The sequence below is a fragment of the Heterodontus francisci genome, chromosome 3 (assembly GCF_036365525.1).
Source record: "Heterodontus francisci isolate sHetFra1 chromosome 3, sHetFra1.hap1, whole genome shotgun sequence".
Taxonomy (NCBI): Eukaryota; Metazoa; Chordata; class Chondrichthyes; order Heterodontiformes; family Heterodontidae; genus Heterodontus; species Heterodontus francisci.
In genome coordinates, this window is record NC_090373.1 from 96,763,476 (window position 1) to 96,776,008 (window position 12,533).

General features: G+C 43.2%; 1 protein-coding gene across 10 annotated transcripts in view; it reads right to left on the bottom strand.

Moving 5' to 3' along the window:
- Positions 1 to 12,533, bottom strand: part of opn5 (opsin 5) — a 473,827-nt gene that overhangs the window by 35,643 nt on the left and 425,651 nt on the right. For 9 of the 10 annotated variants that reach the window (XM_068024858.1, XM_068024940.1, XM_068024932.1 and 6 more), the window contains 3 exons: positions 12,112 to 12,231; positions 1,878 to 2,048; positions 1,449 to 1,783 (listed from right to left, as the gene is read on the bottom strand). In XM_068024858.1, the coding sequence (XP_067880959.1) occupies positions 1,449 to 1,783; positions 1,878 to 2,048; positions 12,112 to 12,231 (626 nt within the window). The remainder of the gene's footprint in view (positions 1 to 1,448; positions 1,784 to 1,877; positions 2,049 to 12,111; positions 12,232 to 12,533) is intronic. The other variant, XM_068024914.1, reaches the window with a different exon arrangement.

Below are 12,533 nucleotides of genomic sequence, written 5' to 3' on the forward strand. Positions count from 1 at the left end.
GGATTTTAGTAAAGCATTTGACAAGGTCCTGGAGGCAGACTGGTCAGTAAAATGAAAGCCCATGGGATACAAGGGAATGTGGTAGGTTGGATCCAAAACTGGCTCAGTGACAGGAAACAAAGGGTAGTAGTTGACGGATGTTTTTGTGAATGTAAAGCTGTTTCCAGTGGCGTTCCACAGGGCTCAGTGTTGGGACCCTTGCTATTTGTGGTATATATTAATGATTTGGACTTAAATGTGGGAGGCATGATTGGGAAATTTGCTGATGATACCAAAATTGGCCGTGTAGTTGATAGTGAAGAGGATAGCTGTAGACTCCAGCATGATATCAATGGTTTGGTTGAGTGGGCGGAAAACTGGCAAATGGAATTCAATCCAGAGAAGTGTGAGGTAATGTACTTGGGGAGGGCAAATAAAGCGAGGGAATACACAATAAACAGGAGGATATTGAGAGGGGTAGAAGAAGTGAGAGACCTTGGAGTGCATGTCCACAGGTCTCTAAAGGTGGCAGGACAGGTAGATAGAGTGGTGAAGAAGGCATATGGAATGCTTTCCTTTATTGGCCGAAGTATAGAATATAAAAGCAGGGATGTAATGCTGGAACTGTATAAAACACTGGTTAGTCCACAGCTGGAATACAGTTCTGGTCACCACATTACAGGAAGGATATAATTGCTCTGGAGAGAGTACAGAGGAGATTTGCAAGAAGGTTGCCAAGGTTTGAAAGTTGCAGCTATGAGGAAAGATTGGATAGGCGAGGGTTGTTTTCCTTAGAACAGAGGAGGCTGAGGGGTGACCTAATTGAGGTGTACAAAATTATGAGGGGCCTAGATAGAGTAGACAGGAAGGACCTGTTTCCCCTAGCGGAGAGGTCAATTACCAGGGGACACAAATTTAACGTGATTGGTAAAAGGATTAGAGGGGACATGAGGGAAAACTTTTTCACCCAAAGGGTGGTGGGTGTCTGGAATTCACTGCCAGGAATGGTGGTGGAGGCAGAAACCCTCAACTCATTTAAGAGGTACCTGGACGTGCAGCTGAAGTGCTGTAACCTGCAAGGCTGTGGACCAGGTGCTGGAAGGTGGGATTAGATTGGGCAGCTAGTTTTTTTGACCAGCACAGACATGACGGGCTGAATGGCCTCCTTCTGTGCAATATTCTTTCTATGGTTCTAATGTATTTCCCATCAATTGAACCATAGTAACACTCGGCCCTAGGAGTTGGTTACAGGGCTACATTATTGTTCGTACCCTCTGAAGCACGCTCCTAAAATAGATAGGGGCCCTGTCAGGTGCCGCTAACAATATTCAAACATCCTGACTCAAAAAAGCAGTTAGGGCCAAAGTGCACAAGCATGAAGTAACACAAAGCATTCCCACCAAACAAAGGACATTGTTGGTGTGACTCCAAAACACGGATGTTAGATAAATAAACAAATTACTACTTACCTTTGTAAGTTTCATTTCCAGTAAATGGTTACTTTTCATTCTTGAATCGAAGTTTGCGACTTCTTTGGCAGATGATTTTGCTTTGGCTATGATTTTTACATAGGAAAATACTATTATGGCAGTTGGAAGCACAAGGCAAAAGACTAGTATGCTCAAAATGAACACCTGTCCACCCACAGAGGCCTGTGCCAGCCACCAGTTCAGAGTGCATGATGTACCAAAAGGCTCAGGAGCATAGTCTCCCCATCCAACTAGGGGAATAGTGGCCCAAAATGCAGCATAAAGCCAGACAAAGCTCACACCTATGAAGGCATGGCGCCTTTGAAGCCAAACACCTGCAAAAGTATGAAAATAATTGACAATGGTTATTGTAAAAGCTGCTGGCTGAACTATTGCATTTGCACAAATCTAAACTTATGTGTTACTTACCATATCGTAAATGGCAAATTTTCAGGTATCTGTCCAGACTTACAGCAGTTATTGTAATTAGACTTCCACATCCAAAGAAAAACCCTGACCATCCATGCCAGCGGCAGCCAACCCAACCAAAGATCCATCGATGAGCGAAACAAGAGATGATCAGGAAGGGTTTTCCTCCAACTGAAAAATATGCATGTATAATTAATATGAATTATGTAGGGATATGATATATATGACTTATTTACTGTTGTATTGGGCAGCAAAATAAATGAAGCCCTATATTAAAATTTTTGTAATTCTGAAATGCTTCTTTCAAAGTTGTGAAAAAAATAATCCATATAAAACCTTGTGGGGTGGAATGTTTGAGCACACTGTGAGGATGGCTCCACACCTGAAATGTTAATTTGTCTTTTCTCTCTACAGATGCTGACTGATTTACTGAAGGTTTCTAGCATTTTCTGTTTTGACTTGATTTGTTTACTTTGTTTTCTTTGCTGTAATGTACCTTTTTATATTCCCAATGTAATATTGACAAGAGAAAAGACAAAATACTAAGAAAAGGAAAACGTTAAATTAAATTGCATTACACAAATATGGCATCAGTTCACAAGGAATTGAGGGTAGAACTGAGTGATTATATCACAGGCTAAACTGTTTTGCCCAGCAGATGACACCAATCACAAATAATTCTAATAAAGCCACATGGGCATTAGAGAGCATGCTGAATGTTCAACATGTTTGTTATTCATTGGTTCACTACTGAAAACACTGTATTAAATATAAATTAGTTCTCAGAGTAATTGTACATAACTTTTGAACATACTTAAAGTAATCAGTGAGAATGGTCTCTGCATTTACAATGCTTTGAGAAAAGGTAACATCTTCAATGACGTTTCTGGGCCAGTGCAAAAAAAAATGTGCAATTACTCTGCAGTGCTGGCAACGAATAAGCTCAAAGAAAAGAACAAGAATCGGTAATAGGTTATTGAAAAAAATAAGGAAAATAAATGCACCTCAAGTCCATCTATATATTTGGCTGATTTCCCATTTTGGCTCACGTCTACAGCAAACCCATTCACATCTGCAATAACCTTCAAAATTTATGAATGTTGTCAGTGAGATTTACCAGAATTTGCATTGGCAAAAATACTCTAAAGAACTAAGCCACAAAAGTTTTTATATAAATGAATAGAAATCTATTGGGTGGTGAAATCTGAAGTTAAAAGGGGAGTTGTTGCTATATCAAGAGTATTCAGGAAAGCTCATTTTCTAGGCTGATGGAGAAAGTGAAGGCGCATGGGGTCCAAGGTGTACTAGCTAGATGGATAAAGAACTGGCTGGGCAACAGGAGACAGAGAGTAGCAGTGGAAGGGAGTTTCTCAAAATGGAGACGTGTGACCAGTGGTGTTGCACAGGGATCCGTGCTGGGACCACTGTTGTTTGTGATATACATAAATGATTTGGAGGAAAGTATAGGTGGTCTGATTAGCAAGTTTGCAGACGAAACTAAGATTGGTGGAGTAGCAGATAGTGAAGGGGACTGTCAGAGAATACAGCAGAATATAGATAGATTGGAGAGTTGGGCAGAGAAATGGCAGATGGAGTTCAATCAGGGCAAATGCGAGGTGATGCATTTTGGAAGATCCAATTCAAGAGTGAACTATACAGTAAATGGAAAAGTCCTGGGGAAAATTGATGTCCAGAGAGATTTGGGTGTTCAGGTCCACTGTTCCCTGAAGGTGGCAACGCAGGTAAATAGAGTGGTCAAGAAGGCATACGGCATGCTTTCCTTCATCGGACGGGGCATTGAGTACAAGAGTTGGCAGGTCATGTTACAGTTGTATAGGACTTTGGTTTGGCCACATTTGGAATACTGCGTGCAGTTCTGGTCACCACATTACCAAAAGGATGTGGATGCTTTGGAGAGGGTGCACAGGAGGTTCACCAGGATGTTGCCTGGTATGGAGGGCGCTAGCTATGAAGAGAGGTTGAGAAGATTAGGAATATTTTCATTAGAAAGACGGAGGTTGAAGGGGGCCCTGATTGAGGTGTACAATATCATGAGAGGTATAGACAGGTTGGATAGCAAGAAGCTTTTTCCCAGAGTGGGGGATTCAATTACTAGGGGTCACGAGTTCAAAGTGAAAGGGGAAAAGTTTAGGGGTGATATGCGTGGAAAGTTCTTTACGCAGAGGGTGGTGGGTGCCTGGAACGCGTTGCCAGCGGAGGCGGTAGACGCGGGCACGATAGCGTCTTTTAAGATGTATCTAGACAGATACATGAATGGGCAGGAAGCAAAGAGATACAGACCCTTAGAAAATAGGCGACATGTTTAGATAGAGGATCTGGATCGGCGCAGGCTTGGAGGGCCGAAGGGCCTGTTCCTGTGCTGTAATTTTCTTTGTTCTTTGTTCTAGAAGGAGTGACCCCTGCATCCCTGATATCTGGCTTTGCTATGGGTGATGGGTGGGTAGACGGGAGTGAAATTTTAATTCTCTTGAAGGGAGTTGAAATGATCTAAGTCCTTAACCTGCAAATACAGTTCTTAAATAAAACTTGAATCCTCTTCAGCTCACCAGAGGCTGATGTTCATGCTATACACTCCTGGACAGAGACAACCAAACTCACAGTAATTATTTAAATGACTCCAACCATGAAACTCAGTTTTGATCTGGGGCACGTCTTTGCATCAGGGAAGTCCTGCCCCACAACACTTTCACTGCTGTTACAGTTAAGCAGAATATCTAGGCTCCTCTGCTGCAGTATAAGCTTCTACAAAGTATTTTTCATTCATCTTGAATGAAACATACAAAACCTAAAGCATCAGATAACATCACAGCAGAATTACAAATTATCTTTTATTTAACTGTTAATACCAATCTCACTGTAAAAATGTTGTATTATGTGAATTTCACCAGTAGATAGCAGCACTGAACTATATAATACACATCCCTTATACTGTTGTTGCAAGGCTCTTAAACCTGCTGCAGTGATGGAATTTCTGCCCCCAATACTGGGTGCGGGCCTGTTTGGGGACAGGTCAGGTTAAACTAATGACTGGATCATCAAGCCATGGACTGGCTCAATTCTTGTCAGTTGCAGCACATCTTTGCTACAACTGGCTAACACACAGGTGAAGGATGGAATATCAGGGCCACAATATTATCATCATTTCATAATTTCGCTGTGTTCATCCACTGTAGTATGTAGCCCTCCTCATGCCATTTCCATTGATCTCTATCCCTTGCTATTCTTACCCATGTGGTTCCTAGGTATTATATTATGTCATCTCTACATCTTCTTCTCGGTTTTCCCCTTCTTCTTTTTCCTGTTTTGGCTGCCCTCCATTAGCCTTTTTGTCCACTTGTTATCATTTTTTTGAGCAACATGCACAGCCCATCTCCATGTAGCTTCTTTTATCTTCTGAATGATGTCCTTAACTCTGGATTTCTGGTGTATTTCACCTGACTTTATCACAAATGGAGACGTGTAACATTTGCCTTTCACTGCTCTCTGAACTCTACACAGATTTTGTTCAATATATTTTGTAGTTGTCCATGATTCCACCCCATATATCATGGTCAGTAGCACACACTGATCATACACCCTCCCCCTTAATGCCAGTGGTATTTTCACATAGAATGGGCTGGATTTTACAACCCCCACCCACCCCCCCAATCCTTCCCGAGGCAGGATTGGAAGTGAGGGGGCACAGGGTATCGTGACAGGTGGCGGGGGAAGCGGCAGGGCAGAGGGCCCAATGCCTCCCCGTCCAGCAATCTTCCCAGCGGCAAGAAAGGCCAACAATGGCCATCCCGCCCAGAGGCCAATTGAGGCTTTTAAGTGGCTTATTAACGGCCAATTAAGGGCCTCTTCCTGCCGCCACTGGGATTTTACCATTGGCGGGGGAGGCCTCCGCTGCACAGTGAGGATGCCTTGTAAAATGAGGTGCCCTCCCTGCGGGCTTCGGGGGATTTCCCTCCTCGTGGGCAATTTGTGACCCATGGAGGACACCCACCAGGAACCAATTCACCCCGCGGAACCCCCTCTTCTTAGACTGCAAGATCACCCCCCAGCCCCCCTTCGCTGGGGCCTTCCAGACTGAGCCCAGTGACCTCGCCTAACCTATCTCTTGTCTGGGGTTACAGTGCTGGGCCTGGGTTCGAGGCCTCTGCAGTACCAGCAGTGACCACTGCTCCCAGTGACACTGCCGATACTGCTGAGCTGCCAGCCCTCTGATTGGCTGACAGCTCATGGAGGCGGGATCTCTGTCTTTAAAGGGATGGGGATCCCGCCTCCTGAAACATACATATAAATATCTGGAGGATTGCTCCAGGGCACCGCGAAAGTGCACAGGCAGCCTTCTTGGCCTGGTGTCGGGAGCCCACGTCCCAACCAAAATCCAGCCCAATATCTCTGTATCTCCCGAAACAACTCCATCATGCCCTTATCATACTCAGTATCTCTTCATTTGTACAATCCTCCATCTTTAATGTTTGGCCCAGATATTTGTATTCAGTCACTTTTTCAATTTCTTGGTCTTCAATTTGTATGTTATCTTCAGTCTTAAAGTTCATCACATACTTCGTTTTTCCTTTGTCCATGTTCAGTCCAATATTTTTATTCTCTTTATTTAAGTTCTTCAATGTTATAGAAAGTGGGAAACATAGAGGTTTGTATTGAATAAGGAGTTCCATCATATCTCTAGACCATCTGTTAGAATAATCCAAAGTAATCCCACTGCCAAGAACTGTCCCCATAGCTTTGTATATTTCTCTTCTTCAGCTATTTAGTCAATTCATGCAGAACTCTTAACTATGGCCTAATCATTGCTTTATATTAATGCATCATTAATTCTTACACTTTTAGTATGTACCCTTATTTATGGCCTTTTATATGACGTTATTTATCTGCTTTCACATTTTCAGTGAATTCTGTACTTGAACCCCTTGGTCTCTGTTACCCACACTCTCCAGCTTCTTTCAATTAAGTGTATACACTAATCGCCAGATTTTGCGGCCAGCAGTGTACGCTGTTCATTACTTTTGCACTTGCCCACAGACTTTCTCTGGACTTTTGTACAGGAAGTTCCCATCAGAAACATGCTCTCTGCAGGGCATTTTCGGCCTGTGTGAAGGTCAAGCAGCTGTGTGTCTCCTTAACCAATCAGATTGAAGAATTGCTAATGAGCAGTGCAGAGATGGAACTCGTATGTATAAGTTAGGATACTTAATTAAATCCCAAATTATGTATAGAAATTGAAATAATAGAGGGAAAGAAGCATTGTATTAAGATTGAGATAAAAAAAAAGACAAAGAGAAAGTTAAAAGAAAAAGTTAAGTATGCTTAATTTTTTAAAATCTCAAATAATAATTAAATCTGAAACAATGAAACTCCACACTTGTTAAAGTTCATTTTCAATGCAAGAGAAGTTGTTTTGCATTAATCAAGACTTATGACACTGTTAAACAGGTACTTACACTGGAATGGAGAAGTCCTAACGTTTTCTGACGTGTTTAGTGGGTTTCTATCACATAAGTACCCCAAATTCATGCTATGTATTTCAATACTGAATCTCTCGGGGAGCTACTATTCTAGTGTAGTTTTTGGAGGAGCAGGGAATCTCAGAAAGCAACTTCCTACTTTACTGCACTTGCGGTCACTGGAAGCACTGTTCGCCTCACTGTTATTTATACAGCAAAATCCAGCCATTATCATTCTTAGTATTGTTAGCCCCGATGCATCACATGCTTCCCTTTAAGTTTTCTGTTTAAATTTATTCTAATTGGAATCCATGCAATTGTACACTTTGACGTACCCTCATTTCACCTATTAGAAACCTTAGAAGAATATGGGCTGAATTTTACTGGCCCCTCGACGCCGCGGGTCATGACACGGGGGCCGGTAAAATTTTGTGGGGAGTGGCCCAGCGGTGGGGGGAGCTCAGTGTGGCCCCTCCGCCACCTGGCAGGAGGCTCTTCATCTGAATATTCAAATTAACCCAAATTAGATGCTAATAAAGTTACCTGCAGACAGCAGATGTTTCACGGAGTTCCGAGCCGACAGCCTGGTGGCGAGGGGGAAGAAATAAAATTTTCAGGGCGGGAGGGGTGGAGGAGCGGGAAAAACATTTTTTATTGGCTATGAGGATGGTGGGAAGGGGTTGAAGGGCAAAGCGTGCAAAGTTTTGGGTTTAAATTTTGGGACTGTCAAGAATGGTTCTTGGGGTGGAGAAGGGAAATAAATTTATTGTGTGATCATTGGGGGTGGGGGGGGTGGAAGTGCCATTTTTATGTAAAATTTACCATTTTTATTAAAAACTAAATCCCTGGTCCCTTTAGAAATTTAATTTTCTGCTCAGGGCTTAAAGCCCTTTAAAAATGGCGCTGGCGCCTGTGCAATGGTGCCAGACGCCATTGCCAGGGACGGGGCGGCCGCCCTCTCTATGTCATCGGGGGGGGTGGCCACTCTGCCCCTCTATTTAAATGAGCCCTGCGAAATATCGCAGGGGCTGCTTGGCGGACGCTAAATGCGGGCACGCCGCCGAGTTCAAAGGACATTGCCACAGAACATGGCGCCTGAATAAAATTGAGGTCATTTACTTTGTACTCTATGCATTTCACATTTGAATGTTTCCCACTGTTTATATATTGACCTGTTTGCTAATATTTCTGCCCAGTTAATTTGGGTCAGATTCCTTTTTATCTTTCTGAGCTTTGGCTTACAGAGAGCTGATGTTCCTTAAGGATTTTTTCTGTCTGATTTGTTCCTTAGATAGAACAGTGACTGCCACTGACACCCCCTCTACTCCCTTACAAACAGAATCTATTCATCTGTAATCCCAGCCCTATTTCTGAGTTGCTACTTGGATTATATTAATGTGTAAATAGGCACGTTGTGATCAATGAAACCACATTCACAGCACCTAAGGTGAATAACATGAATTCTACATATATAAAAGTCCCATCTGGGTGGTAGGGACTGAAAACCTGCTCCCCCCAAAATGTACACGATTACAATGATGTACAAGTTCATTGATGAAGCCAACACCATCATTTCTTATTTTATATAGAGTCATTGTGGCTCTTATAGAGTCATACAGCACTGAAACAGGCCCTTCAGCCTACCAAGTCTGGTGCTGGCCAACAACCACCCATTTATACTAATCCTACATTAATCCCATATTCCCTACCACATCCCCACAATTCTCTTACCACCTACCTACACTCGGGGCAATTTGCAATGGCCAATTTACCTATCAACCTGCAAGTCTTTGGCTGTGGGAGGAAACCAGAGCACCTGGCAGAAACCCACACAATCACAGGGAGAACAAAGAACAAAGAAAATTACAGAAAATTACAGCACAGGAACAGGCCCTTCGGCCCTCCAAGCCTGCGCCGATCCAGATCCTCTATCTAAACCTGTCACCTATTTTCTATAAACTCTGCACAGGCAGTACCCAGAACTGAACCCATGTCGCTGGAGCTGTGAGGCTGCAGTGCTCACCACTGCGCCACAGTGCCTTATAACTTCAGCATCTATGATTACACCAAATATACTGAGCCCTCCAGCACCATTATGCAATGGTCGAAGAGGTAGCAAGGATTGCAATAGTGTTAATTCAGTAAATTTGCAATCGGCATTGATTTTAATGTGGTGAAGCTATCATAATTAACTATTCAAGTGTTTTGTTTGGGGGAAATAAGACAAGTGGCAGAAAAGTCCCAGGAAATTATGGCATAAGTGACTTACACCATTATTTACTTCACACCACACTTTCCTGGGACTTTGGCGCAATATAGTGGGCCGTGAGTTTCCAAGAAAATCTGGGATAATGTGTGTTGCCAAATATACCATAATATTTTGAATTTTCCTGATATTTTTTCCCCATGGGTAAAACTCCTTTCTTGCTTATTATATATTCTTTCCATTTTGTTAAATGGAGTCACTCTGTTCTAAGCACTATCCGATGCTGAGGCATTGGGAAAATGTATTGCTCCAGAAATGGTGCAGGGTAATGAGATTTATTTTTAATAGCCTTGGCAGCAATAAAGATGTTGGGTGGAATGCTAAGGGTAAAAGGGGGTAGGAGAGGGGCAGCCACGGATGGCAAATGGGGTACGACCTGATAACACCAAGTCTCTGTTCTGAAGAATACTGGAGGTTGTCAATAGTTTGGTCTGCTCCCTGGAAGCTTGACTTATGAAAAGGAGGTGGATGGGTTGGATGGTGTCATCCACCAGAATCCCACTGCTCCCAAATCCACTGTCCTGAATGTAGAAAAATGCCAAGATATTGGTGTTATTTGAGTGGACTGGCATAACTCAGCTCCACATGTATGTTTCATATCAGGTGAAGGCCTGAAACATTTCCCAAGATAAATTTCTGTCTTTGTAAGATCAGCTAATTTATAAAAGAGGTTGATTTTAAACATAACCCGCTGTTTTAAGCCAGCCCTAATGGACATTTCCTCAAACAGTTGGAAAGCACTGTATTTTGCTCCCTTTCATACCCCCAACAGTAGTCATCCAAGATGCACCGATACTGCCACTGGCACCTACATGTATTCTGTTAATTGCCTAATCCCAGAGATTAGGTGGAATCAGGTTCCCAGGTCCTGCTCCATCATATCTGTGGCAGAGAAACAAGACTGGATTTTCAGCCCTACTGTCATTTCTTTATTACTGATTATTGGCTCCATAAAAGTCCATATGACTTTACTTGTCCTTATATGATTAGACACACAGCCCCAGCCACCTTATGTGCCACCATTCCACTTTACTCCAGTAACATTATCTCATGCCCAGACTGTCCTCCTGCTCCTCAAAGAAATGCTTCAACCTCCCTATCACAACAGCTCAACTTAAGAATAAATCATTAATTAAATAACCTAGTTTAATCTGCTGGTAACAAACAAATAAATCATTCTATCTTCACTCCAATATACCATGTTTAATTCATCAGTTCCTCCATACTTCCTCTCATATGCAAACATGGAGATTCCATGGACTATCTTCAACAGGCCAGAATTGTGATGGGCAGAGTATAACAATGCCCCTTTGGTCTGCTGCTGATTCCATCCCAAAGATCAGCGACTGGGACATATCAATATTCAGGGTTGCCGCCCACGCTTACAGCAGTGCACGGATGCATTTACCCTGCTAAGGAGGCAGACTTCAAAGCAGCACCCATTGAAAAAACATAAATGGCCAATCATTGTCCACAAAGATGCTCCACAAGGTGTATAGTCCAGATTTTTAAAGGAAATGAATCCTTCTGGGTTCAATTAAATTTATTCCCTTCATTAATGTAGGATTAGTATAAATGGATGGTTGATGGTCAGCACAGACTCGGTGGGCCGAAGGGTCTGCTTCAATGCTGTATCACTAAATTAAAAATTAAATTCTTGGGGTATATCATCAGTCAAGCAACACATTTTGCTCCATTCCCAACCCTCATCACCCTCACCACCTTTTGTTCCACAGTCTACAATTCATTGTGATCCTAACAATGGGGCGCATTTTACAGATCCCCCGATATTGGTGGGAGAGGGGCGTTGGAAAATGCCTCCAGGGGAGGTCCGACACAGGCCTTGATGCCAGGAAGGCCCGGCCTGATAGTAACAGCAGCGGCGAGGCCTCATGTTGGCCGCCCCCACAACGCCCCTCACTCCGACGGGATCAAAATCTAAATATGTTAATTTATTAAAATAAATGAATTAATTACTTACCCAGTCCCGCCATTGTCCCGGTGCAATATTCGTACCGGTGGTGGGGAGGGAGGAGCAGGTAAGTTTTCAGGGCCGGTGGGGGGAGTGGAGTCAAACTAATCTGTTTGGTCTGGGGGGGTGGGAAGGGATAAAGTTTAAAGTTTATGAACTTTGGGGGGGGTAGGTCGGAAGCACAATAAGTGTTTTGCGGGCTGGGAAGAAGGCGTGTAATAAATTTGATGGTCATTAGGGGGTGGGAGAAGGTCGGGATAACTTTATTTAATTTTTTAAAGTCATTCCTCTTTAAATATTTAAATTAAGTGGAAGGGCTTGAAGCCCTTTAAAGATGGCGTCAGTGCCTTCGCAATGCTGGGGATGGACCGCACGCCCCCTCCACGTCATTGAGGGGTGGTCTGCCCTGATCATTTAAATGAGCCACCACGTTTAATATTGCAGCGACTCTGCGACGTGTGGCCCATACGGCAGACAGCCATAGTTTAAAATGCAGCTGAATATAATTCAAAAATAATTTACCTGCCATCCCAAAGTCACAAATTGCCAGATTAATTATCATCAGTTCAGCTGGTTTCAATTTTTCCTTCTGTTTCATGGGCAGATAAATCACATATCCATTTCCAAATATTGATATGAATCCTTAAAAAAGAACAAGAAGTAGGTTTATACTCTTGCCATTAACAAGAACAGTATTTCCATATATTTAGCAAATAAAGCTAGAGTGTTTCTATAGTGTGTGTGTTTTTGGGCTGAACTTTGTTGAGCTCCATATGTTGGGCTCTGTGGCGGGTTGGGGGGTGGGGTGGGGTTGCCAGAAGGTCGCTGAGGCAGCGGCCCGCCATGGAACCTGACACCAGGATTTCCGGCCAGATCTTCCCGGTGGCAGCGAGTGTCCGTGGCAGCCCCAGGCCCCCGCAGCTCGGCAACGGGACCCAACTTTA